Source organism: Vigna unguiculata, chromosome 3 (genome assembly GCF_004118075.2).
Source record: "Vigna unguiculata cultivar IT97K-499-35 chromosome 3, ASM411807v1, whole genome shotgun sequence".
NCBI lineage: Eukaryota > Viridiplantae > Streptophyta > Magnoliopsida > Fabales > Fabaceae > Vigna > Vigna unguiculata.
In genome coordinates, this window is record NC_040281.1 from 64,693,250 (window position 1) to 64,715,672 (window position 22,423).

At 33.5% G+C, this 22,423-nt stretch overlaps 4 protein-coding genes and 1 pseudogene across 4 annotated transcripts; 2 read left to right on the forward strand and 3 right to left on the reverse strand.

Moving 5' to 3' along the window:
* Positions 1-761: 761 nt before the first annotated feature.
* On the reverse strand, positions 762-2,253 carry LOC114179304 (annotated as a pseudogene).
* A 5,378-nt stretch (positions 2,254-7,631) lies between these two features.
* LOC114176996 (probable F-box protein At4g22030) lies at positions 7,632-9,092 on the forward strand. The gene has a single exon (XM_028062204.1). The coding sequence runs from the start codon at positions 7,661-7,663 to the stop codon at positions 8,927-8,929; it is 1,269 nt and encodes a 422-aa protein (XP_027918005.1). The 5' UTR covers positions 7,632-7,660; the 3' UTR covers positions 8,930-9,092.
* Positions 9,093-11,761: 2,669 nt separating this feature from the next.
* LOC114178290 (aminomethyltransferase, mitochondrial) lies at positions 11,762-14,668 on the reverse strand. The gene is made up of 4 exons (XM_028064111.1): positions 14,412-14,668; positions 13,193-13,768; positions 12,724-12,842; positions 11,762-12,459 (listed from the first exon to the last, which is right to left on the reverse strand). The coding sequence occupies exons 2-4, from the start codon at positions 13,748-13,750 to the stop codon at positions 11,913-11,915; spliced, it is 1,224 nt and encodes a 407-aa protein (XP_027919912.1). The 5' UTR covers positions 13,751-13,768; positions 14,412-14,668; the 3' UTR covers positions 11,762-11,912.
* Positions 14,669-15,696: 1,028 nt separating this feature from the next.
* LOC114178013 lies at positions 15,697-18,026 on the forward strand. Its single transcript, XM_028063675.1, has 7 exons — positions 15,697-15,968; positions 16,067-16,331; positions 16,438-16,557; positions 16,645-16,803; positions 17,184-17,356; positions 17,512-17,617; positions 17,747-18,026. Exons 2-7 carry the CDS (start codon positions 16,089-16,091, stop codon positions 17,774-17,776), a joined length of 831 nt encoding a protein of 276 aa, XP_027919476.1. The 5' UTR covers positions 15,697-15,968; positions 16,067-16,088; the 3' UTR covers positions 17,777-18,026.
* Positions 18,027-18,206: 180 nt separating this feature from the next.
* Positions 18,207-21,848, reverse strand: LOC114178012 (U3 small nucleolar RNA-associated protein 6 homolog). Its single transcript, XM_028063674.1, has 6 exons — positions 21,341-21,848; positions 20,513-21,163; positions 19,783-20,232; positions 19,181-19,353; positions 18,895-19,078; positions 18,207-18,721 (listed from the first exon to the last, which is right to left on the reverse strand). The coding sequence occupies exons 1-6, from the start codon at positions 21,743-21,745 to the stop codon at positions 18,629-18,631; spliced, it is 1,956 nt and encodes a 651-aa protein (XP_027919475.1). The 5' UTR covers positions 21,746-21,848; the 3' UTR covers positions 18,207-18,628.
* Positions 21,849-22,423: the final 575 nt, after the last annotated feature.

A 22,423-nucleotide genomic window follows, 5' to 3' on the forward strand; every position in this document is an offset into this window, starting at 1 on the left:
CCTATGCTGGACATGTTACCATTACCGGCCTAGTTTTGTTTGACGGTTGAATCGACTTGTTTTTGACAAGCCAATGACGAACCTGGCTAAAATGGGTTGGGTTGGCCTATTTTGCCACCCGTGTTCAAATATCAATCTAAAATATTGTTTAACATGTTAAAATAATTTAATGCAAGTGAGTAATTAGGATAATATATCTATTAATTTTTAAATTTGGTATGGTAGCAAAATTTGAAATATAGACTAATTCTATATTAGCATAAATATTTAAAGACAAAAATCATATTTAACTCTTATGAAAAAAAAAAATGCATCTGCAAGACTAAAGTGCTAATACAATCCTGAATTTGTTTCTTTAGTGACATTTTATGGGAAAGTTGTACATTGTATATCTTAATTCTTGGAATGCAACTTATGTTGAACAATTTCATTTAATTTGATTTGGTTTTAAAATAACTTACATACTAACTTAGTCTACACAGCACATCTAGCCAATTGCCTCCAATAGAATATATGACCTTAGATGTAAGTTTTCTTTCTAAAACATCGGTCTGAGTTGCTTCGCTTGAGGTTTGGATTTATTCTCAACTCCTGTCGAGTAATGTCTTCCAACCACCTATGTCAGCAGCAGTAACGTTATGTTTATTGCAATGCACCATATTCATCAAATTACAGTTCCTTCGATGTGGCTATTTTTATCAGAGTTATCTCCATAAAAACCAATCTTTCAAGTTAAAATAAACATTTGCACCATTTAATAGACAAAAGTTTAATTAATATAAGAACAAAAGAATATATACAAACACGTTGTCGCCAGTGTACAAAATATATGTCAGAGGACTGTACAAAAGAATAAAGAATCAAAGAATAAATGTATCGTTCGAGATGAAATGAAATCCCAATTAGAAGAGCTTGCTCGCGAATTCATCTACGGCTATTCCTTCCATTCCACAGGAGGCAGATTTTGAGGCAAGGCGTCTCAACTCCGAAACGCTTCTCCCCAACTTGATTGCCACCTTCATTTCAAATACCTCACCGTTTTCTCTTTTTTCACTGTCTTTCTCTTCAAGCGTCTCCTTGATCGTCTCTTCCAAAAGCGTGAAGAATCCACCACAGTTTCTGTACATTTCGAAGACCATGCCCACTTGGCCACCGTGCTCAAATGCATTAACTGCTGAAGCCAACGAGCCAGCGAGGAGAGGCACTAATGCAGCCAATGAGCCATTCCCCAGAAACGAAGACCCCACTGCTGCTATCCCACTCAGTAAAGGCCCCGCAATTGCAAGACTCTTGCTCACCTTCAACGCTATGTTTCCAAGCCTCTCATAATCCTCACTGTCTTTCTTCTTTATCACTTTCATCACTTCCCTCAACTCCTTTTCAAGCTCTTCACTCCATCCATTGTTACCCCTTTTGCTTTCTTGTGTTTTACTTCTTCTCTGGGACTGAGACGAAGGCCACCAGACCGCTGGTTCATATTTTGCGGGAAACTTTTCAAGCATGGCTCCCAACAAGGGAAGTGGGTAAGCTCTGTCGAGTGCCAACACCTTCTCCATTGAACTCTTCACATCTTTCTCTGTGGGATTTCCAATTGCGATTAGGGTTTGGATCTGGGTATGAAGCTGTTTAAACAACCTTGTAGCATTGCGCTGCTCCTCGGCGAGCTGAGAGGGCTGAATTTTGTTCATGATGAGTGACATTCCAGTGGCCGCAGAAAACAAGAGAGTGGATGATAGTTTCAAGGCCAAAAGCGGAGCCCCGGCGTCAGCAGTGGTGACTGCAGCAACACCAGCCATGGCTGTGGCAGTTAGAGTGATGATGTTGACGGAGTTAAGAAGAAGAGTATTCCAGTTGTTTCTTTGTTCGCCGATGTTTGCGTGCATTTGAATCCTGTCAGCGACTTCCTCCAGAATTGCGTAGAGTTGAACAGTGGAGTTATTAGATTTGTTGGTGGTGGGAGTGAATAAATGTTGATATATGTGTGTGGTAACGACGTTGTTCTCTAATGGAATAGTGTGTTTGGATCCATTAAGTTGATGAATGGTCAGAGTTGTTGTTGATGGTAGTTTTGGTAGGGAAGAAGAGAGTGGTGAAGGATTAGGGAGACGGATAGAAGCGTTGATTTTGGTTAGAGAAGAAGAGAGTAAAGGTGTGGTTTGTAAAGAAGCCATGGATGTGTGTGTTGATGAGATTGAGTTTGGAAATTTTGGAGATGAGAATGAGAATAAGATTGAGAGATAGGAGTAGGGTTGGGTTTGGGTTGGCGTGTATATATACAGAGAGATCCAAGGGAAGAAGTCACGAATAAGGAAAACTTTGACTATATATATATATATATATATATATATATAGAGAGAGAGAGAGAGAGAGAGAGAGAGAGAGAGAGGCTTAGACTTGGCCTTGGTGTGATGGCGGACTCTTTCAGCTCTGAGATTTTGGTGAGTTGGAAATTTCAACGGCTTTGCCTTGAATGTGAGACGCAGTAAAGCCACCAACAATGCCATCAATATGAGAATTCAATCTCACTAGAACATAAAGTCAAGTATTTTTTATTTAATGGTTTTCAATAATTCGTTTCAGGTGTATTTAATTAAATGTTTATTGTCTTTATCAGGAGGTATAAAAAAGAAAAACACTGACTTGAGCTTCTCATTTAACTGTTAGGTCGTAGTGTCTCTAGTATTTCAGTATTCTATGTCTTAAAATGCATCTATGTCTATATTTATATTAAACACATCCATGAAGACTGTCTATATTTCTTATCAAACTAAAAGGTTGTTGAACTAATTGATATATAATTTCAACTTTCTTATATAAATTAAGATATTGAAGTTATTTTACAATTAATTAGTTATTATACTTTTGAATCTTAGCACCATACATGTACCTATCTTATTGTTTGGAAATCCAACATAAAAGAGGTAGAAGAGAAATATAAAATTATCTCTTGAATAATTTAATTTAGCACTTTGTTTCTTTCTATTTATATTTTTTATTGGCAAAAAATTTCATCAAAAATAGATATTGATCAAGGAGAATGTTTTGATAATTTCGTAGACAAAGATAAACAAGTAATTTGAAAAAAGTGTTGAGATAAAGAAATCAAGAGTTAAGTACTAATAAACAAAAAGTTACCGAGTTTATTCTTGATGTTCATTCAAGACGAAAAATGTTGAAGGTAGTAAACTTAATTTTTTTTATAATTATTTTTTTTCTTAGTTTTGTATAGGTTTTCTTGGCATTTCTTTTCATATTTAGATTTGTATTGGCTTTTTAGAAAGTTATTTCATCTGTTTTACATAGGTTTAGTTGATCTTTCATGTTTTTTTGTTTGTTTAATAAATTTTTATTACAAATGATAAATATTTTTTATGGTGTCAACATAACTGAGATGTCAAAATATATAATAATACCTAATATGAGTTTCATAAAGAAGAAAATTTAAAGAGAAATTTATTAACCATAAGAGGGTTCAAAATATTTATAGATGTGTGTAGTTATGTGAAGACAAGAAGCTACAAGTCACAAAAATTGTGCATGTATTTCAATGAAGTTTATAGAGGTATTATACCTATGAGAAGATAACAAGTGCTAAAGATTTTCTTACTTAAATTAAAAATCTTTAATAAGCAAAAGACGATAAGACGAAAACATGTGTTTTTCTTCAAAGTTTGATTTCCATAAGACAAAGGAAATATGAGAGAATATATTATGGGAATGTCAAATTTGTTTCAAAACTTAAGACACTAAAAAGAAAAAAAAATGTTTTAATGAATTTATTTTATATTTGTTAGGAAGTGGACTTTAAGTCTAATTCAACTCCACAAAATCGGTTTGCAAGATGAAGTTTGCATCAGGTGCGATCATTTTAAACGACCAAGGGAAGCCACGGCTCCCTTTTTTTAATTTATATATATTTTAAAATTTTTAAAATTTTTTATTATTCTATTAATTTAGTTTGGAAAAGTTGTTTAGGATTTGAAAACTGTGTTCTCTTCCTCTTCTCTTCTGTTATTTTTTGTTCTCCTTTATTTGGTTTCTTCATTTTCCATACCTCTCTTTCTCACATCTTCTTTATATCTCAATTTTCACTCTTAATTTGTCGTCATTTTCAAAATCAAATTGCACTAAAGTAAAATTAAGGAGTTAAGAAATATTTTTGGACCGAACAATTTGTTCATTTTCTATCCTTTTTTTTTTGTTAGAAGCAATATGTTTTCGTCTTGTATGTAATTTTTTTACATTATAGGTATATCTCTATTTGTTATAGATAATAAAATCATAATCTAATTATTGATTGAACTAATCATTTAAAAGTTGTTAATTTTATTAAAATATTGAGTTTTTGTTTTGAGATTTAGTTTGGGTATTCATATTTTTTTTAAATAAATACTAAAAAATAAAAATTAAATCAATCATGTATGTACACAAAATAATTTTACTTCAAAAATTTAATTAAAGTTTTATAACTTTTTTTATCGTCCAAAATATACAATGTTTGATGAAAGGTTATTTAGATACCTAAAATAATATTATGATTATGAAAGGTTATTTAGATACCTAAAATAATATTATGATTTGACGAGGAGTCAAATTAAAATTATTAAATTTTGGAATGTGACTATAGTTATTATAAAATGGATAGTGGTCCCCAACAGACAAACAAAATTGGTATTTAAGATCCTGTACATATGATTGTGCTATACTCTAAAAAAAAAAAAAATATATATATATATATATATATATATATATATATTCGAGTATAATTATTATTTGTTACAAATTTCTTTCAGGAATTCTCAACCCATCATCGATAATATCATTTTCCTTCACAACTTTTCATAAATCTAACTCTTCCTAATAAGTTTGCATTGTTAGCATGGCACTGTAACCTTTGCTTTAGAAGAGTGCAATAATGATTTCTATCAACTTTTCTTCTTTTTTACATGTCTGGTAAGAATCATATTTGATATCACTTTTGAGAATTTTAGAAGTTATAAAATATAAAAGATAACAAAGATATATTGTATAAAGGATATTATTATTTTATTTTATTGATATTGTACACATATAGAACAAAATGTGATCGAATATCAAATATTAACAATATATAATCATAATTTTCTAAATATAAACAGTAATTATATATTTTTATCTATACGAAATAAATATATATAAATATATATATATATATATATAAAATCTTTTATTGAAATTGTTGATATATCGAGATATTTAGGCTATTTTGTGTTTTTTTGAAAAAAAATATTCATAGTCCTCTTTCTTACAACTAAATAGAAAAAAACAACGTTACAATTTTAAACAAATATGCTATAATTTGAAATTTACACGTTACAAAAATAAATAACGAAATATTAATTTCTTAAAAATTAAGATTTCTATTGTCAACAGTACACACAAAATTTAAAATTTGAAATATATGATACAAACTTTGAATTTGAAATTTAAAATGGCAAACATGATAAAAATATGATATTAAAGTTTGAATTTCAAATTTGAAATCCCAAAATACTATAAAAAGTTAAAACTTTTTTAATGAATTTTTTAATAATTTTAAACAATCGTCACATATTTCTTTCCTTTAGGAAAAGTTTAGCCAATAATTTAAAATAGAATTTTGATAACGTAGACACAAATGTATAATTATAAAGTGAAAATTATAATATTTTTAAAACATTTTAAGGATATAAATTTCACTGATGATTTTAATTTCATTTTTTATCCTAAAATTAAGATACATATTTCTAAATTTAAAATTTGAATTATACGATAATAAAGTTTGAACTCAAAATTCAAAATCATAAAAATTATAAGAATGTGGTGACAAAGTTTAAATCTCAAGATCTAATAAAATTATGAAAAAATAACTCTAATAAAAGAGTCAACCAGATGTCTAACTTTTTGTATTTTTACATAGTCTTCTTTATATTTGTTCTCCATGATTTTTGATTGTTTACAATTTATATCTGATCGAATGGATAACTTTTCCATAGTGATTTTTTGCAAACTTTTCTCTTTTTCTACGAGACCTATAAGAATAATATTTAATATCACTTTTGAAATTTTTAGAAGTTATTAAAATATAAAAGATATCAAAATTATATTATACTAGCATAAACATAGGCGTTGTCGTGCCTGTATGTACGCATTTTTTACATATGCATGATATTATATTAGTAGGTGATGATATTGTAATGTTATTCAGTTAATATATAAAATAAAATTATATTTATTAAAAGTAAAATGAAATATATTAGAAAAGACTACCATAAACACAGGCGCTATCGCGCTTGTGTGTATGCAATTTTTAAATATGTATAATATTATATTAGTAGGTAATAATATTGTAATATTATTAAGTTAATATATAAATTAAAATTATATTTTTAAAAAATAAAGTGAAATATATCAGAACATATGAAAGAATAACCATTGATAAATAAAGAAGAGAAAAAGCAGAGATAGTCAATTTTATAAAAAACTTGTAAAAGTAACGGTCAATTTTTAAAAATTTAATAAATTATTATATTTAAAGGATAAAATTGGTATTTTGAAATGTGTACACACAAAAAAGAATTTTCTTTATATATTGTTATAGATAAGAGAATAACCGTTGATAATTAGGGAAAAAGACAAGAAGCAGATATAGACGATTTTATAAAAAACTTATAAAAATAACGGTCAATTTTTAAAGATTTAATAAATAATTATATTTTAAAGGGTAAAATTGGAATTTTGAAATGTGAACACAAAAGAAAGAATAAAAATAACGGTCAATTTTAAAAAATTTAATAAATAATTATATTTTAAAAGGTAAAATTGAAATTTTGAAATATGGATACAAAAAAGAGATTTTCTTTTATATATTGTTATAGATTATTATTTTATTTTATTGATATATTGTATCTATAACAATATATAAAGGAGATTCCTCTTTTTGTGTCCACTTTTCAAAATACTGATTTTACCCTTTAAATATAATAATTTATTAAATTTTTAAAAATTAACTGTTACTTTTATAAATTTTTTATAAAATCGGATGTCTCTGATTCTTCTCATCTTTATTTATCAATGGTTATTCTTTTATCTGTTCTGATATATTTCACTTTATTTTTAATAAATATAATTTTAATTTATATATTAACTTAATAACATTATAATATTATCACCTACTAATATAATATTACACATATTTAAAAAATCATACAAACATGCACGTAGTATTTATAAAGAAAATGTGACTGGATATCAAATATTTACAAAATATAATCATAAATTTCAAAATATAAATAATAATGATATATTTTTATCTATACGAAAGATATTTCTAAAAACTGATTTTTTAAAAAAATAATTTAAACAAAAATAAATATTAAACAAATACTCCGAATAAATTTGAGATTCTGGCGTTGTAGTGATTTTACTGTGTCTCACATGAAGGCGAAGGCGCTGAAATCTGGAAGTCAGAAAAGTCTGAAAGCTGAAAGAGTCCGCCATCACATCAAGGCCAAGTCTAATCTTATATTAGTCAAACTTTTTCTTACTCCTGACTTCTTCCTTTCATCTCTCTATAAATATACACGCCAACCATACCCTTATCCTTCATTCTCATTCTCATCTCTCATCAACACACACATCCATGGCTTCTTTCCAAACCACACCTTTACTCTCTTCTTCTCTAACCAAAATCAACGCTTCTATCCGTCTCCCTAACCCTTCACCACCCTCTTATTCCGTCCCAAAACTACCATCAACAACAACCCTGCGCGTTCATCAACTTAATGGATCCAAACACACAATTCCATTAGAGAACAACGTCGTTACCACACACATATATCAACATTTATTCACTCCCACCACCAACAAATCTAATAACCCCACTGTTCAACTCTACGCAATTCTGGAGGAAGTCGCTGACAGGATTCAAATGCACGCAAACATCGGCGAACAAAGAAACAACTGGAATACTCTTCTTCTTAACTCCGTCAACATCATCACTCTCACTGCCACAGCCATGGCTGGTGTTGCTGCAGTCACCACTGCTGACGCTGGGGCACCGCTTTTGGCCTTGAAACTATCATCCACTCTCTTGTTTTCCGCGGCCACTGGAATGTCACTCATCATGAACAAAATCCAGCCCTCACAACTCGCCGAGGAGCAGCGCAATGCTACAAGGTTGTTTAAACAGCTTCATACCCAGATCCAAACCCTAATCGCAATTGGAAATCCCACAGAGAAAGATGTGAAGAGTTCAATGGAGAAGGTGCTGGCACTCGACAGAGCTTACCCACTCCCCTTGTTGGGAGCCATGCTTGACAAGTTTCCCGCAAAATATGAACCTGCGGTCTGGTGGCCTTCGTCTCAATCCCAGAGAAGAAGTAGAACAGAAGAAAGCAAAAGGAGTAAGAATGGATGGAGTGAAGAGCTTGAAAAGGAGTTGAGGGAAGTGATGAAAGTGATAAAGAAGAAAGACAGTGAGGAGTATGAGAGGCTTGGAAACATAGCGTTGAAGGTGAGCAAGAGTCTTGCAATTGCGGGGCCTTTGCTGAGTGGGATAGCAGCAGTGGGGTCTTCGTTTCTGGGGAATGGCTCATTGGCTGCATTAGTGCCTCTCCTCGCTGGCTCCTTGGCTTCAGCGGTTAATGCATTTGAGCACGGTGGCCAAGTGGGCATGGTCTTCGAAATGTACAGAAACTGTGGTGGATTCTTCACACTTTTGGAAGAGACGATTAGGGAGACGCTTGAAGAGAAAGACAGTGAGAAAAGAGAAAACGGTGAGGTATTTGAAATGAAGGTGGCAATCAAGTTGGGAAGAAGCGTTTCGGAGTTGAGACGCCTTGCCTCAAAATCTGCTTCCTGTGGCATGGAAGGTATAGCCGTAGATGAATTCGCCAGCAAGCTCTTCTAATTGGGATTTCATTTCATCTCAAAAGATACCTTTATTCTTTGATTCTTTATTCTTTTGTACAGTCCTCTGACATTGCTTACACATTATTCGTTGAGAATCTGTAGATATATTTGTAAGTACCTTCATGTAATTGACACTCGACAATCGAACTTTAATTCTCACATTTCCTTGTCTTATAACTCAATTAGATGGCAGATATATTGTTATGCATGTGCTTAAGGAATTCAATTTCTAACTTTATATGGAACGCATATATATATGCATAGCACAGTATATACAAAACAATATACATATAGCAATGCCACACCAGATTTGAAATGAGATCTTCATCCATTTTCCTTAACTGTCAAGTTTTTTCAATTAACAATAGGTCTTATGTTATATTCTTGGAAAGAAATGAATTGTAGGAACATGTAAAAGAAAATAATTAACAATAATGAATTGTCCGTGTTGAAGGCGTCTGTTCACCTACCACCATAATTTCAGAAGACATTTGTGTTGGTTTGAAAAAAATTAAGGAGCTTGGATAGTCATGGCCATTGTATTGAAAATTGAATAAGTAAAAGGTAATGCCTGAAATAAAAGGCAATAGTATAATAATCAAGAAAATCATAACAGTTGCCTTAAAGTTAGTGTATGATATAATTATCTAATTCTTTTATTTGGTTGTGTGTATGATAAAATAGTGATTTTACTAGTCCCATATGTTGATAGCCCAACTGGGCATGCGAGTGGGCGGAAGTCTTGATCAGACCAAGTCAATAAAATGAATCGGTGACATATAGGTTAGGAATTTAATCGCGAGTCTAAGTTCTACATCGGTTAAAAATGTAAAAGTATAGTATTATATAAGAATAAAGATCCATAAACTCATTGTTTTAAGGTTTTTGGTTGAGAATGGTGTCAATGCCTTATGTGGTTGAATTCAGGTCTCATTGGTGTTGTATCTCTTCCTGATAGTTAAGAAAAAAAAATGACGGGGTTGAGAGTGGTATCAATGCCTTATGTGGTTGGACTCAGGTTTCATTGCTGTTGTATCTCTCCAGTAATATCCCTCCTTATAGACCTAACAGCATCAATGTTCTTCTCTTGATTTCATTTGACTCTTTCTCTTCCTTTTGGTTAACTATTATGAATAAATACTCCTATCCCACTATTGTTCTTGTAAATCCAACAGAAGAAGTTGTAAAGGGTTGAATGGGCAAGTAAGTGTAGAGAAATTGCGGCGGAGTGTTGTATTGTAACTGTCGGAAGAGACAATGTATAGAATAAGATGAGGTGGAAGAGGAAGAGTTTGAGAGAAGAGAAAATGGAGAAGACTTGGAAATGAAGTTAGGTTTGTGATGAGCCCCTAACCATATATAAAGTAACATTAATACACACATCTTGTCTTCTAAAAGCAATAAGATTAATTGTTATGAGTTTGATGTTGGGGAGAAATGCATCGCAGCTGAGAGAAGTCGCCACAAAATCAGCTTCTTGTCGAATCTGTGGTGATCTTAAGTTTGAGTATTCCATAGTTTATTTAGTTTAGATGGTGTTCCGATATAAGGTTGACTTCCCTTACTCTTTTAAGTATTTGGTTCTTCTATATATGCTTTGCCAAAATGGTAGAATTAAAGTAAGAAACTGGAAGAGTAAAATGATGATAAAAATTTGGATTGTTTAAATTGTCTGATAGGAATGAAAATGAGGTTCATATTCAACCTATATAATCCATATAATCAATTATATAATAAATATTTATTATTATTATTATTATTATTATTTGCAAGATGATTAATTATATATGATTTTTTTTGTATAGATCTTTTTACGTAAAATAAAAATTAAATACAAAAATATGATATCGTTTGGTTGAAAGTTCCACATTAACTAGAGATCACATAATTTCATAATATATAAATAAGTACAAATTTCATCTTATAAACTGAATTTTTATTTTATTTTTTTTTCTTTATTTTTCCTTTTTTTTATCTTTGCTTCGAAATCCAAATCTTAAAATATATTGTTAATCATAATAAAATAATAATTAATATTATCCTGAATTTTAAACATAATAGTTAAATAGAAAAAATTAATAAAAAAATTGATTGAATTTTAAAAGTTATAATTAAATAGAAATAATTTAAAAAAATAAAAGGTGAGCTTTAGGTAGAAACAAAGAAATAAATAGGTGTTTTGAATTAAAGGTGGTATGATATTTAAGTTAGAGGTAATTTAATTATTAAAAACACGTTTATTATAACGATAATATGGTGTATATATAGGAGTAAAAGAAATGGACAGTATTTCGTGTCTTGGTATACATATGGATAACAGTATTTTGATTCTGTAGGGATAATCTAATTTTATTTTTTTACAGAGTTGCAATTTGTACACAATGGTTAATTTAGTTATCCTACTGTTCGTGTTGACCTGGTGTAACGTTTGTAGTTTTGGATTAATCTAATGTTTAGTTGGATTTAGAATTATTGTTATACGGATTGGTTGAAGATGAATAATAATAGTTACCCCAACTTGATATATTTGCAAAGCAAGTGCATCAAATTATATGATTGTAATTGTCCAATTGAATTTCATCTCTTCCACTTGTACCATATTTTCTGACATCTTGTTCATAATTAATGTCATTGCTTTTAATGGAGTTTTGCGTAATCAGAATCAAGTTTATCTTCACAAGTAATTTATAAAATAATAATATTTTAACTATACTTCTAACCTAAATCTTTAAGGTAATAGAATAGTGGTCTTCTTCTTTATTTCATGTTTCAACATTTTCATTGTAAATGTAGTCTTCTTGTATTTCTAACAAAATTCAACTCACAGATATCTAAAAATTGATATGAAATTATGAATGCAATTGAAAGCCTGTATTTCAGACAATGACATTAACATTGACTTTTAACACTCGGATTATGGGAAAATTTGTCATGAAGAAGAAGTGATTAGGAAATGTTTGAGGTAGAAGTACAGAAATAAATTAGGATGGCTTATAGTATTTTGTTGGTACAAATGGCATTTTGGTAACGACTCCTTCATTGGCTTTTCCTCGAATGATAATCTTTACTTTGGTGCCTGCCTTGTGCAATCCAGATTTGATATATCCCATGGCTATGTTCTTCTGAAGGCAGGGACTGAATCCACCACTGGTTATTTCCCCAATGTTCTTCCCTCCATCATCGTGAATCTCACTGTGGCTTCTGGGAGGTGGACCAGAAGAAATGAAACCAACACGCCTGATGGAAGGACCTTCTTCAAGCTGTTTCAGGATAACATCAGCTCCTAGAAAACCACCTTCTGCTCTCCTTCTCTTCCCTATCGCCCATGTCAGTCCTGCTTCAACTGGTGTAGTGTGCTGTTCCATGTCATTCCCATATAAGCACAATCCAGCTTCAAGTCGCAGACTATCTCTTGCACCCAATCCTGTCAATCTTATCTTCCCTTCAGATTTTTCCAGTATTGCCTTCGCAAGATCTACACCATGCTCTGAAGGAACTGAGATCTCAAATCCATCTTCTCCAGTATACCTGAAAGTCTCGATGAATGAAGCGTTATTCATTATGCTTGGTCTAACCAATTAGATTAAGCACGGTGTCCCTGATAAACTCTACTAACAACAAAAAACTTGCAAAATAAAATCATGATTACTCGGTCAGAATAAGAAAGTTAGTGTATCTTGGAAAGGAAAAGGCGAGATTGTCAAAGTAGTACAAGATGGAGTCTCAGGTAAGTTGATTAGTACTCGGATGAACTTTGAAGAAGGATTGATGATGTTGGTAAGAAAAGCATACCCGGTTCGGGTAAGAAAGCACTGTGAACCATTTATATCCAACACACGGAACTCCCCAAAGTATAGCTTGCTCAAATCATCTTTTGTGAGGTGTTGAAGAACGGGGGCAGCAAGAGGACCCTGCACCAGTGACAACAAGAATCCTAAATTGAGCCGTCTATTAATTCAAAAGCCCCTCAATTTATTTGAATATTTTAACACGAGCACAAATCACATGAACAAGTGAATCGTTATACCTAGTTTTAATCTTGTGACTGGGAAAAGAATATGCGATACTAGAACAAAAGATACAAATGCCATGTGATATGACAGTGTACTAAATAGTTTCCTAAAGCATTGGTTTAATGTTTAATGTCTCTACAGGAGAAAGCCTCAAGCAGCAGGATATAGGCAAATAGGTAACACACGGCAGAAAAACAAGTTAAAAGTGTGTGTAGCAGGTGCCAACGTAGAAGAGCATGTGAAATTACCTGCAGAGCAAGTAAAGATCTCTCATCATGTATGTGCCATGACACATCACCTCCTTTGGCCTTGAATGCCTTCATATGCTCCTCAATATGAGCCAGATCTTTATCCCTGCAGCCAGCATTCACAACCAAATAAATGTGATCATCCGTCACCTTGGTGATTACTGAATCATCAATTGCCCCTCCCTTTTCATTTGTGAAAACAGTGAGTGTCCCAGTTCCAGGGGCAAGCCCAGCAACATCAGCAATGACCAGCTTTTCAAGGAATGGAATAGCATCCTTCCCTTTGAGGCTCAGCCCACACATATGAGAAACATCAAAAAGGCTACCATTCTGCCTACAGTTTATGGTTGAGTCCATGATTGAGTCCTTGTATTGGATTGGCATGCTCCATCCAGCAAATGGAACCATCTTCCCACCGTGAGCAATATGGAAGTCATGAAACACTGTCTTTTTCAGCTCAGCTTCAGAGGCAAAACATCGACGAACAACAGCCTTCTTGCCTCCATTAGCAAGACGACGTGTGACCAATTGCCCAAGTTGCCACAATCCCCCCCTCATTCTCTAAGCTAGAGATATCTGAAGAAACACTTAAAAGGTTAATAAGATAAGTTATTTCAGACAATGGTCACAGGATTTCATGATATTGTAATTGAATCATGTCATTCCTAATTTGGGATTTATAACTCTTTATGACACAAGACGGTACGTCATTCTCCCCAACCAAAATTGCCCAAAATCCCAATGTCAGAACTGGAACAAGAAATTCGATGACGTTGCAGTCAGAGACAAAACCAAGGCCAATTGTAACAAGCCAGATGCGACCCAAAAGGAAATAAAACTCCAATAGAACAATTAAACCACACATTCCATGAAAATTGTCATAGAAAATCTAAAACCACGATATTTTGCAGAACTCAAAAATTGAAACAACATATCAGTGTACGGTGACAAATGAAAAACCCTGCGAGGAATCAATCATATCATATACCGTATAATAAAACAGATAATACTAATAATGGCAACAATAAAACGAGGTTGTTTATCACCCACCATGCACCCGGAATGAAATAAAGACGATATGGATACACTTTCTAGATCTAAATACAATTTCCAGATGATGAGAGTGAGTAACTAAATATACGGATCAACATGACATTATTATGAAACGAAGTGGTAAAATGAAACAGAGAAAAAGAGAAGTGAAAGGTAGAGCACTGACATGAGAGAGATTGGTTTGTTATGTGTGTGGAATTGTTGAGGAAAATGAAGCAAAGGTTTGAGCAGAAAACAGAGAAGAGAAAAGGTGCGAAGTGTGTGTATGAAAGAAGAGAGAGGCTTATCTGTTGGACTTGGACATAAATATAAGATACATAAATATATTTAAATGAAGAAAAAAGAATAAGAAAAAAGCTGGAGTTGGTGGCTGAGAGTGAGAGAGAGAGGTGAGGGGTTCCTCTTCTCAAATCAACAACATACTCTGTCGATAATACCACATCGTTAGTGAGTGGTCGAAGCACTACCAAACCACACTCACTCCTTCCCCATCTCTTTTCACCAACAATACCTTCTACTATTATAACTTTCAGACAATATTCATATAAATATTTTATCTTCAAAATTTATATATGTTCGAACTATCATATGATATATAATATCTTATCATGCTTTTGATATCAACCACCTCAAATTGATTATCACAAACTAATTTTCAATATATAAAAATATAATTAATATCAACTTTGTGGTTTGATTTAATTTTATTATTTACATCAATAAAAAAAGAGTAATGGTTTAGCACGTTATTTTGTAATAAGAAAATTATTTTCAAAATCCTCTTATCCTCCTAATTTTTATATCTGATCACAAACTTTGAGTAATTATGGTATAGCGATTTGCACTAAAAAGGAAAGGCGATAATAAAGCAATGAAGTTGGTGAGATGGTCTGGTCATGAAATAGAAGTGAACCAAAACCTGACTGAAGTGGTTTGAGAAGATTTTCATTGTTACATATTGAAGTGTAAGTCTAAGTTCTAGATCGGATAGAAATGAGAAAATAAAACACTGTATAAGAATAAAAATTCATAAACTCATTATTTTAAGATTTTGGGTGGAGAATAATGTCGATGACTTATTAATTGAATTTAGGTATCAATTCATGTTGTATATCCTAGGGAAACCTCTTTCTCGGTAAACCTATCGTTTATGACAAAAGTTTGAAGAAAGCAATTGGGTGGTTGGTGGCAATTAATCATTGTTTAAAACTAAAAATTGAAGTTGTAATGCATATTCTTATATGAGCCAAAACTTGTTATCTCTAAAGTTCATCGAGTTCAGATTTTTTTTTTTTTTGTTGAATTAGAGTGTAAAAACTTTATACCGCATCTATTGATTATTTTTAAAAAAAAAATCTTAGTTTAACATTATTTGAGCACTGATCAGCTGACCAGGAAAATAATATATAAACAAATTACTGAAATGAGCCTTTGGTGATGGCAAAAGCATGAGATAACATTTTTGGAATCGATACTAAATTTAAATGAAACCTTGTGGATGTTGGGAGCAGAAACGAAAAACAGTACACGGAACGTTGGTATTGTCTGTTGCGCGGAGATTTATGATATTAAGAGTTGAAAGCGATTGTTGGTAGCCAGAAACCATTCATCATATTCGTGGTTCCGCTGAAGCCCCGTTTCGCAGATACTTTTCTAAATTCTCTCTTCTCATTTTCTATTTCTATTTGGTGTATCAGTGAAGTCTATGCTTACCCTCCACCAGGTATTACTCTCCCTCTCCAAACCCCTTTTCCTTATTTTCTTCCTCTTGTCTTTATTGTTCTTGAACCAACCTTTTTTCATTCTTGGGTTGTTTTGAAGGGATCAATATAATGGTTCAAACATGCTAATGGTGTATGCTCCTAGAGCTATTCTGAAGTGCCATTTATACCAAGATTCAGCTTCTGCTCAACAAACATACCCATGCAAGATCAATAACAATGTTAATTTGGTGAATTGCAATCCTAAACCTTTTGGCAGTCCTTCTAGTAATATATTATTTCATAGTTCCTCCTTCTCTGGGAAATGTGATAAGCTACAGAAGAGCCTTCATCTGTTTCATCATGTTGCCACACATAAATGGCTCGTAAGCATGCTTGCTGGACCATTGACTTGTGTAGTTTAGTTGATTCATCAATTATCATTGCTCTTGCTGATTGATATGTTTTGTGTTTTTTTGGTATCATGTCAAGTGTGGGTTACAGGATTCCGTTTCATCTGATGATGAATATCGTTCTTCGCGCAACATAGCCATCAGCTTGTTCAGGCGTTACAGGAACTTCATTGATCGTGGTGGAACCGACAATCTAAAAGTATTACCATTGACATGCCTCCTTTTCATGTTCTTTCAATTCTTTATATTCTAATTACCAGTTTGTGTTGTGTGGTTTCACTCTCAGGAGTTCATCACTGCCGGGGTAAATGCATATTCGCTCGGATGCACTGATGAAGGATTGAGGAAAGAACTTATGGATATGAAGAACTCTGGGATTGAAATTGATGTAATGCAAAGCTTTGGTGGAAGCACCAGCTTGAAATCTAAGATCATCTCAGAGGAGGTCAGTTATAACCAGCTAATTCTAAGCCATCAATCATGATTATCGGAGAATTTCTTTTTAGGATTAGCCTTTTGAATACTGTAAATTGGTAGTGCTGTGTCCGTGTAGAAGGAGCTGATTTTCTCCAATATATTTAGCAGATTCTTAGAGACAGGTTTGTCTGCATATAAACAAACAGGTTAAGCCTCTTTGAAAGAAGCAACGGTAACAGAAATTATAGGACTGATAGTTGTTAGTTAAGCTTGCTAGTTTATTAGTTTTCTAAGTAACTACTAAATGCTAGCTCTTAATAATACAAAACTAAATTGGCATCACTTGCATTACCTGATATGTTCTGCTAGATCTGAGTTGTCTTACTCTTAATGACGTGTATGATGCAGGTTGATGAATGCATTTTCTGGTTAAGCATTATATTCATCACCATCTTGTGCACACCCCAACCAACCATTGTTAGATGGTCATCTACACCTCCGGTGTCAGATGAAGTGAGACTGCAATGGAAAGGCTTTTGTGCTCTTATAGCAAATGCATATTTTATGAAGGGAATGGCTTGGTGAGATGCCATCCTTGCACCTTTTTTTCCTATTCTTTTAGTTTTCCTTAATTTTCAAATATGCTTCTAGTAGAGTAGTAGTGTTAGTGGGGGAAGTTTGCAAGTAACAAAAGCCTGATGGAAATTCACAGTAGTGCTTAATGTGTTTATTGAAGGCTTCCGGTGAAGACTCTTCAATTAGAACAGACAGCTGTGATGGGAGAAGCTGAGAAACCGTCGGTTGTTGCTAGCCGAATGCGATTAGTCTTTAGCACGCTTGAGGTTAGCAGTTTACATATTATTTCGATCAATGTTTGGAAATGGTTACGGCATGCATGCGATTAAGATTACTATTCTTTTGTGTCTCGCAAAATAGAAATAGAATTTGATGTACCTACTTGACTGTTGTAGGTAGTGAGTCCACAGTGGCCAAGAGCATAGAACACGAGATCAAGATAAATCTTCCTCTCAACAATATTGCCCGTTGAGTTGTATTCCGTGTTTGCTGACAAATGTAGCAGCATTTTGCCTGCTGATATTAAAAGGGAAAGCAAATAAAAAACTAGATAACGATGTGGTCATAAGTATGTTGTGCAACCATTTGGATTTCTATTTTGTCTGTCATTTAAGCGATGCGTATATTATACACGTATAAATATAATAATGCCCTTCTGGTCCTTTAAAAATAAAATTTGGGGAACTTACCATCAGTTGGTGCAAACAATACAGAGGATTATTTCATTCAATGGTTGTTCAGTTTCCCTTTAAACGTTGATTTTACATACTTCCCTACGTCTTACATGATCCACTTCGTAATCACTTTCCAACCCGTAACTTCGGATTCTTACACACGATATCGTCCAAAATCATATTTGAAAGTCTTATAAGATAACGTCTATTAATAACTTTCTCTTCAGCATGAAAGAACACCACAAGGGTATATTACAATCAGTGTTAAGAACACCAGAAAACAAAAGTTTTGGGAGAATACACTGATTCTTACTCAGAACAACTGTGGTTTATAATACTTTACAGAAAACTTAAAGATACACGTTCTGCCAAGTTTACAACCTACCAATGACAGTTACCAAAATAAACCCTAGAAGAAAATCCCAAGACTTCACCAGTTAATCTCTAGCTTTCCGGAAGAAAGAACGAAGGAAGCTCTATTTCCCACCTTCTCGAGAAGGGAAAACAAATTTGTGTCTAGACTAGCCAAAGGAACAAATTTCTGACGAAAAATAAAGTGGTCAAAATTGAACTCTGATAACCAAGGTCGTAAGTTAGAAATTGTCACATATCTGGAGAAGCGACAAATTCACTAGCATCTTTCAGTACTCTCCTTGCACGCCAATAAATAGCAGTAGCCTTTTCTGATGTCCCCATCTGCACAATCAACCGAAAAAATAAAGATATGGATGCATCACTAGGGTTGAATGATAAACTATTCGCTACACATAGGTACAAACCAGATATGGAAAAGGATTTAAAAATAAGTAAAAGAGCAATTAAAGCAGTTTTCCCAGCAGGAGTAATACCAAAAGGCGGGAAAATTTTACCTTGGTCTCCATGCGATAATAATCTTGCCATAAGCTGACATTTTGGTCATAAGTTGCGAGTGCAGATTCATACAACTTCCTGGCATTTATGAGACCATCTTTATCTCCTATTGATGCAAGGTTTGTTTCTAAGTCGATGCAATGTCTATGTAACGCAAGGCCAGGATGCGGCAAAGCTAGAAATCTGCAATGAGAACCAATTGAGGAATTTATAGATTTAAGACATAAAATCCTGTGGAAGAATGTTTTGGTAACCAGTACCCTGAGGTAATCCCACTGCACATACCGTTTATAGATATCTCTAGTCTGCTGAATTCCATCTTTTTGAAGTACAAAACTTACAATGGCAGAAGAAAGGGAAAACCCATTTTCACTGCCACCATCTCTGACCAAAGTAACAACAGAAATCTCTACCAGTTTATCAAAATATTGTCTTTGATTTGCGTAGAATTTAAGGGCCTGTATTAAAGAAGAATAGAAAGATGAACTATATGAAGAACTTGGCAGTTTTAATATTATACAAAATAGTTCAAGTGACGGACAAATCCATTCACAAGCTGAACTGAATAAATAAAAATGCATGACCATTTAATAAAGAACCGTACATAAATCTTTTCAGCACTAAGTAGATGCATTCTTTTACCAATTTCAGTTTCAAGTTCAACCGGCAAACAGCAATAATAAAGCATATGGATATCATATTGAAAAAAGAAAACCAGATAAACTGAGACACGGTTCAAAGATCAAATGATCAAGGAACAAATGTTGTTTAATTTAAACCCTGGAGGCAACAGAAATTTGTGTTCAAAAATAATTTGATTGGAATAGATTTCAAGATATGATTGATCGTAGAAAAATAGAAACAAGATATTGCTGGTAACAGCATACCTTTAACCACAAGTTAGATGATTTTGAAGCAGAAAATTTCATTAAACTTTGTTGAAAGAGTTCAAAAAGGGTTTGCATATCAGCATCACTAGGTGTAGGAGAACTTCTTGTGATGTATCTAATTTCAATAGTAATCCTCAACACCCATAACTCCACCGATTCTGCAAGCTTTCCACTGCAAAGCTTTGCTGCCAGTTTCCGAGCCTCCTCCAGTTGTCTCAACTGCAAATGTAAGGACACGTGCTTGCAAGCAAGTTCTTCAGTTATACATCCCATGCTTTCAGCCCTTCCGTATATTGACAGGAGATGTGATATATAGTTTACAGCCTGACCAGATGGCTCAATGATATTGGTTTCTCCTTCTTTAGGAGCTATAATAGCTAATAGAAAATTTGCATACAAACTAAACATAGTTCCTGATGGCATATTTTTCAAAGCCTCGTCATAAACCTACAAAACATATAGGGGTCAGTCCCAACTTTCACCAAACCAACAGGCACATAAGAAGAATCATAGAAAAATCCAACATTACCACGATCTAACAAGCCTTATTCCTAGAGCTGGATACAATTAGATTATTTAAATAGAATTTACCATAACAACCTCCTTCATCAAATATACCTATTTTTCTTAGTTTCAGGCTAAAGCAGTCATAAATCTCAGTCACCAAAATAGCCTTTAATGACGTACCATGCTCACTATGATTTCAGAAGTTCCCAAAGATTCATACCTGAATAGCCTTTTCCACCTGAGGAATTATGACCTCTTCACTCATCCCCTGACCATTTTCAAGATCACATTCACGCCTTGCAAGCCAGTCCCAAAATCCCGGTTGTGATGAAAAATCCCTCTTCGTGTCATTCAATATCTTCTTACACATATCTTCGTAATCTGACAAATTTGTACCCTCCAATATTTCCAAAAATCGCTTCCTAAGACTGAGACTTGAAGGGACAGCTTCAACCGCTCCGCCGTATACAGTCTTAAAAATGTTCATACCATGTTCTGCAAACAATTCCTGCTTCTTTTCCGATTGATCACTTCCAACATTTGCTCCATCATTATCATCACCCTCCACTTTTTCATCCAGAGACATGAACAACTCTTTGTTTTCATCCCTCCATTGTTTTTCATCGTCACGGGTAAGAGTTCCCTCATCTTCACCCAAAGCAACCTTTCGTGCCTTCAACTTATTAAGGTAGGTAAGTTCCAAGCGAAGATACTCCACCCAAAGATCTTCCGAAGTTGGACAAACTCTGAGACCCTCCTGCATCAAAGCACGAGCAGCCGCAACATTCATGTTGTGATCAAATTCCCAAGCCGCAGCATAAATCCAAACTCCCGGAACCTTTGGATGAAACCTAATAACTTTAGCCAATGCCTGCATATTATTCAAAACAGCAATGTTCACATATACAAACCTACATATATAAACACATGTATGAATTACATTTTATTTTATACACGCATATACATACATGTATCCCATAATGAAGAATGCAAACGAAAATGCAATGAAAATGGTCGGAGAATAAATGAGTAAAACAAGATTAAGTACCTTCTTCATCCTGCCATGTTCTCTGATCCTGCAAAACTCGAGATAGCGAAACCAGAGATCGATGTCGCCCTTGTAGCGCTTCAAAGCGAGCTCGTAAATCTCTATGATCCTAAGCAAGCCGGCGACATCCGACTTGGACATCTTCAGTTTCTTGTTGCCTTGCTTTTTCAATTCCCGCGCCACGGACTTCTTGCGGAGCTCGCGGAGAGCGTCGAGCTGAGTCTCATACTCAATATAGGTCAAGAAATCCTGCTTCAGAGGACACGGACGCTTCAGCCTGTACTCGAATTTTCGCCGCTGCTTCACAATCTCGGCGATTTCGAGGCGGTTGAAGAGACCGCGCTGCTCGAGGTCGTCAAGCTCATCTACCATGCGCTCCAATCGGTACTGCACCACGTCCGCCATGTTGCTTGGTTACGAACACCGTCAAACAGAGGAGCAGCGCAAGGAACTATGAAGCTTTTAGTTTCGAACCTGAACCTATCTTTCTGCCAGTTGAGGTAGAAGGAGGGTTTTTCTCACGTTGGGGCTCTTATTGAAAACGGCCCAATCATTGTACGGCCAACCTTAATATTGGGATGGGCCTTTGTGGGCTTCAATTAAAAACGATATGGGAAGAAAAAAAAGAAAAAGCCCACCAACCTTACTATACATTGAGAAGCAAAAGATGTGCAAAATATACACTATCCAAGAAATTTTTTGGTGAAAAATTAAATACCAAGAAAATTTTTATTTATATATATATATATATATATATATATATTTGTTTACAACTTTTTTTATCTTATTTATGCTTGTGGTTAGAACACTGAATTAAAATTTAGGTACATTCTTATCTTAGTAAAAAAATAGTATATTTCTGTTTTTAGTTATATTATTGATATAAGTTATTGATCGACTTTATTTATTTCCTGTCTAAATATATAATTAATTACCTTTAATGTGATATCATCTTCCGAATACTTCTTTTTTCCATTCACCATTTTTGAAGTCAAGAACTTGATTAAGTATATATATATATATATATATATATATATATATATATATATATATATATATATATATATATATATATATCCATCA

Coding starts and splice junctions, on each gene's coding strand:
- LOC114176996 (XM_028062204.1), top strand. CDS start 7,661: ATGGCTTCTTTCCAAACCACACCTTTACTCTCTTCTTCTCTAACCAAA.
- LOC114178290 (XM_028064111.1), bottom strand. CDS start 13,750: ATGAGGGGGGGATTGTGGCAACTTGGGCAATTGGTCACACGTCGTCTT. Junction 12,843..13,192: donor GATCTTTACTTGCTCTGCAG/GTAATTTCACAT, acceptor TCACTGGTGCAG/GGTCCTCTTGCTGCCCCCGT. Junction 12,460..12,723: donor TGCTTTCTTACCCGAACCGG/GTATGCTTTTCT, acceptor CGAGACTTTCAG/GTATACTGGAGAAGATGGAT.
- LOC114178013 (XM_028063675.1), top strand. CDS start 16,089: ATGCTAATGGTGTATGCTCCTAGAGCTATTCTGAAGTGCCATTTATAC. Junction 16,332..16,437: donor TTGCCACACATAAATGGCTC/GTAAGCATGCTT, acceptor TATCATGTCAAG/TGTGGGTTACAGGATTCCGT. Junction 17,618..17,746: donor TAGTCTTTAGCACGCTTGAG/GTTAGCAGTTTA, acceptor TGACTGTTGTAG/GTAGTGAGTCCACAGTGGCC.
- LOC114178012 (XM_028063674.1), bottom strand. CDS start 21,745: ATGGCGGACGTGGTGCAGTACCGATTGGAGCGCATGGTAGATGAGCTT. Junction 21,164..21,340: donor AACATGGCAGGATGAAGAAG/GTACTTAATCTT, acceptor AATAATATGCAG/GCATTGGCTAAAGTTATTAG. Junction 20,233..20,512: donor AGGTGGAAAAGGCTATTCAG/GTATGAATCTTT, acceptor TATGTTTTGTAG/GTTTATGACGAGGCTTTGAA.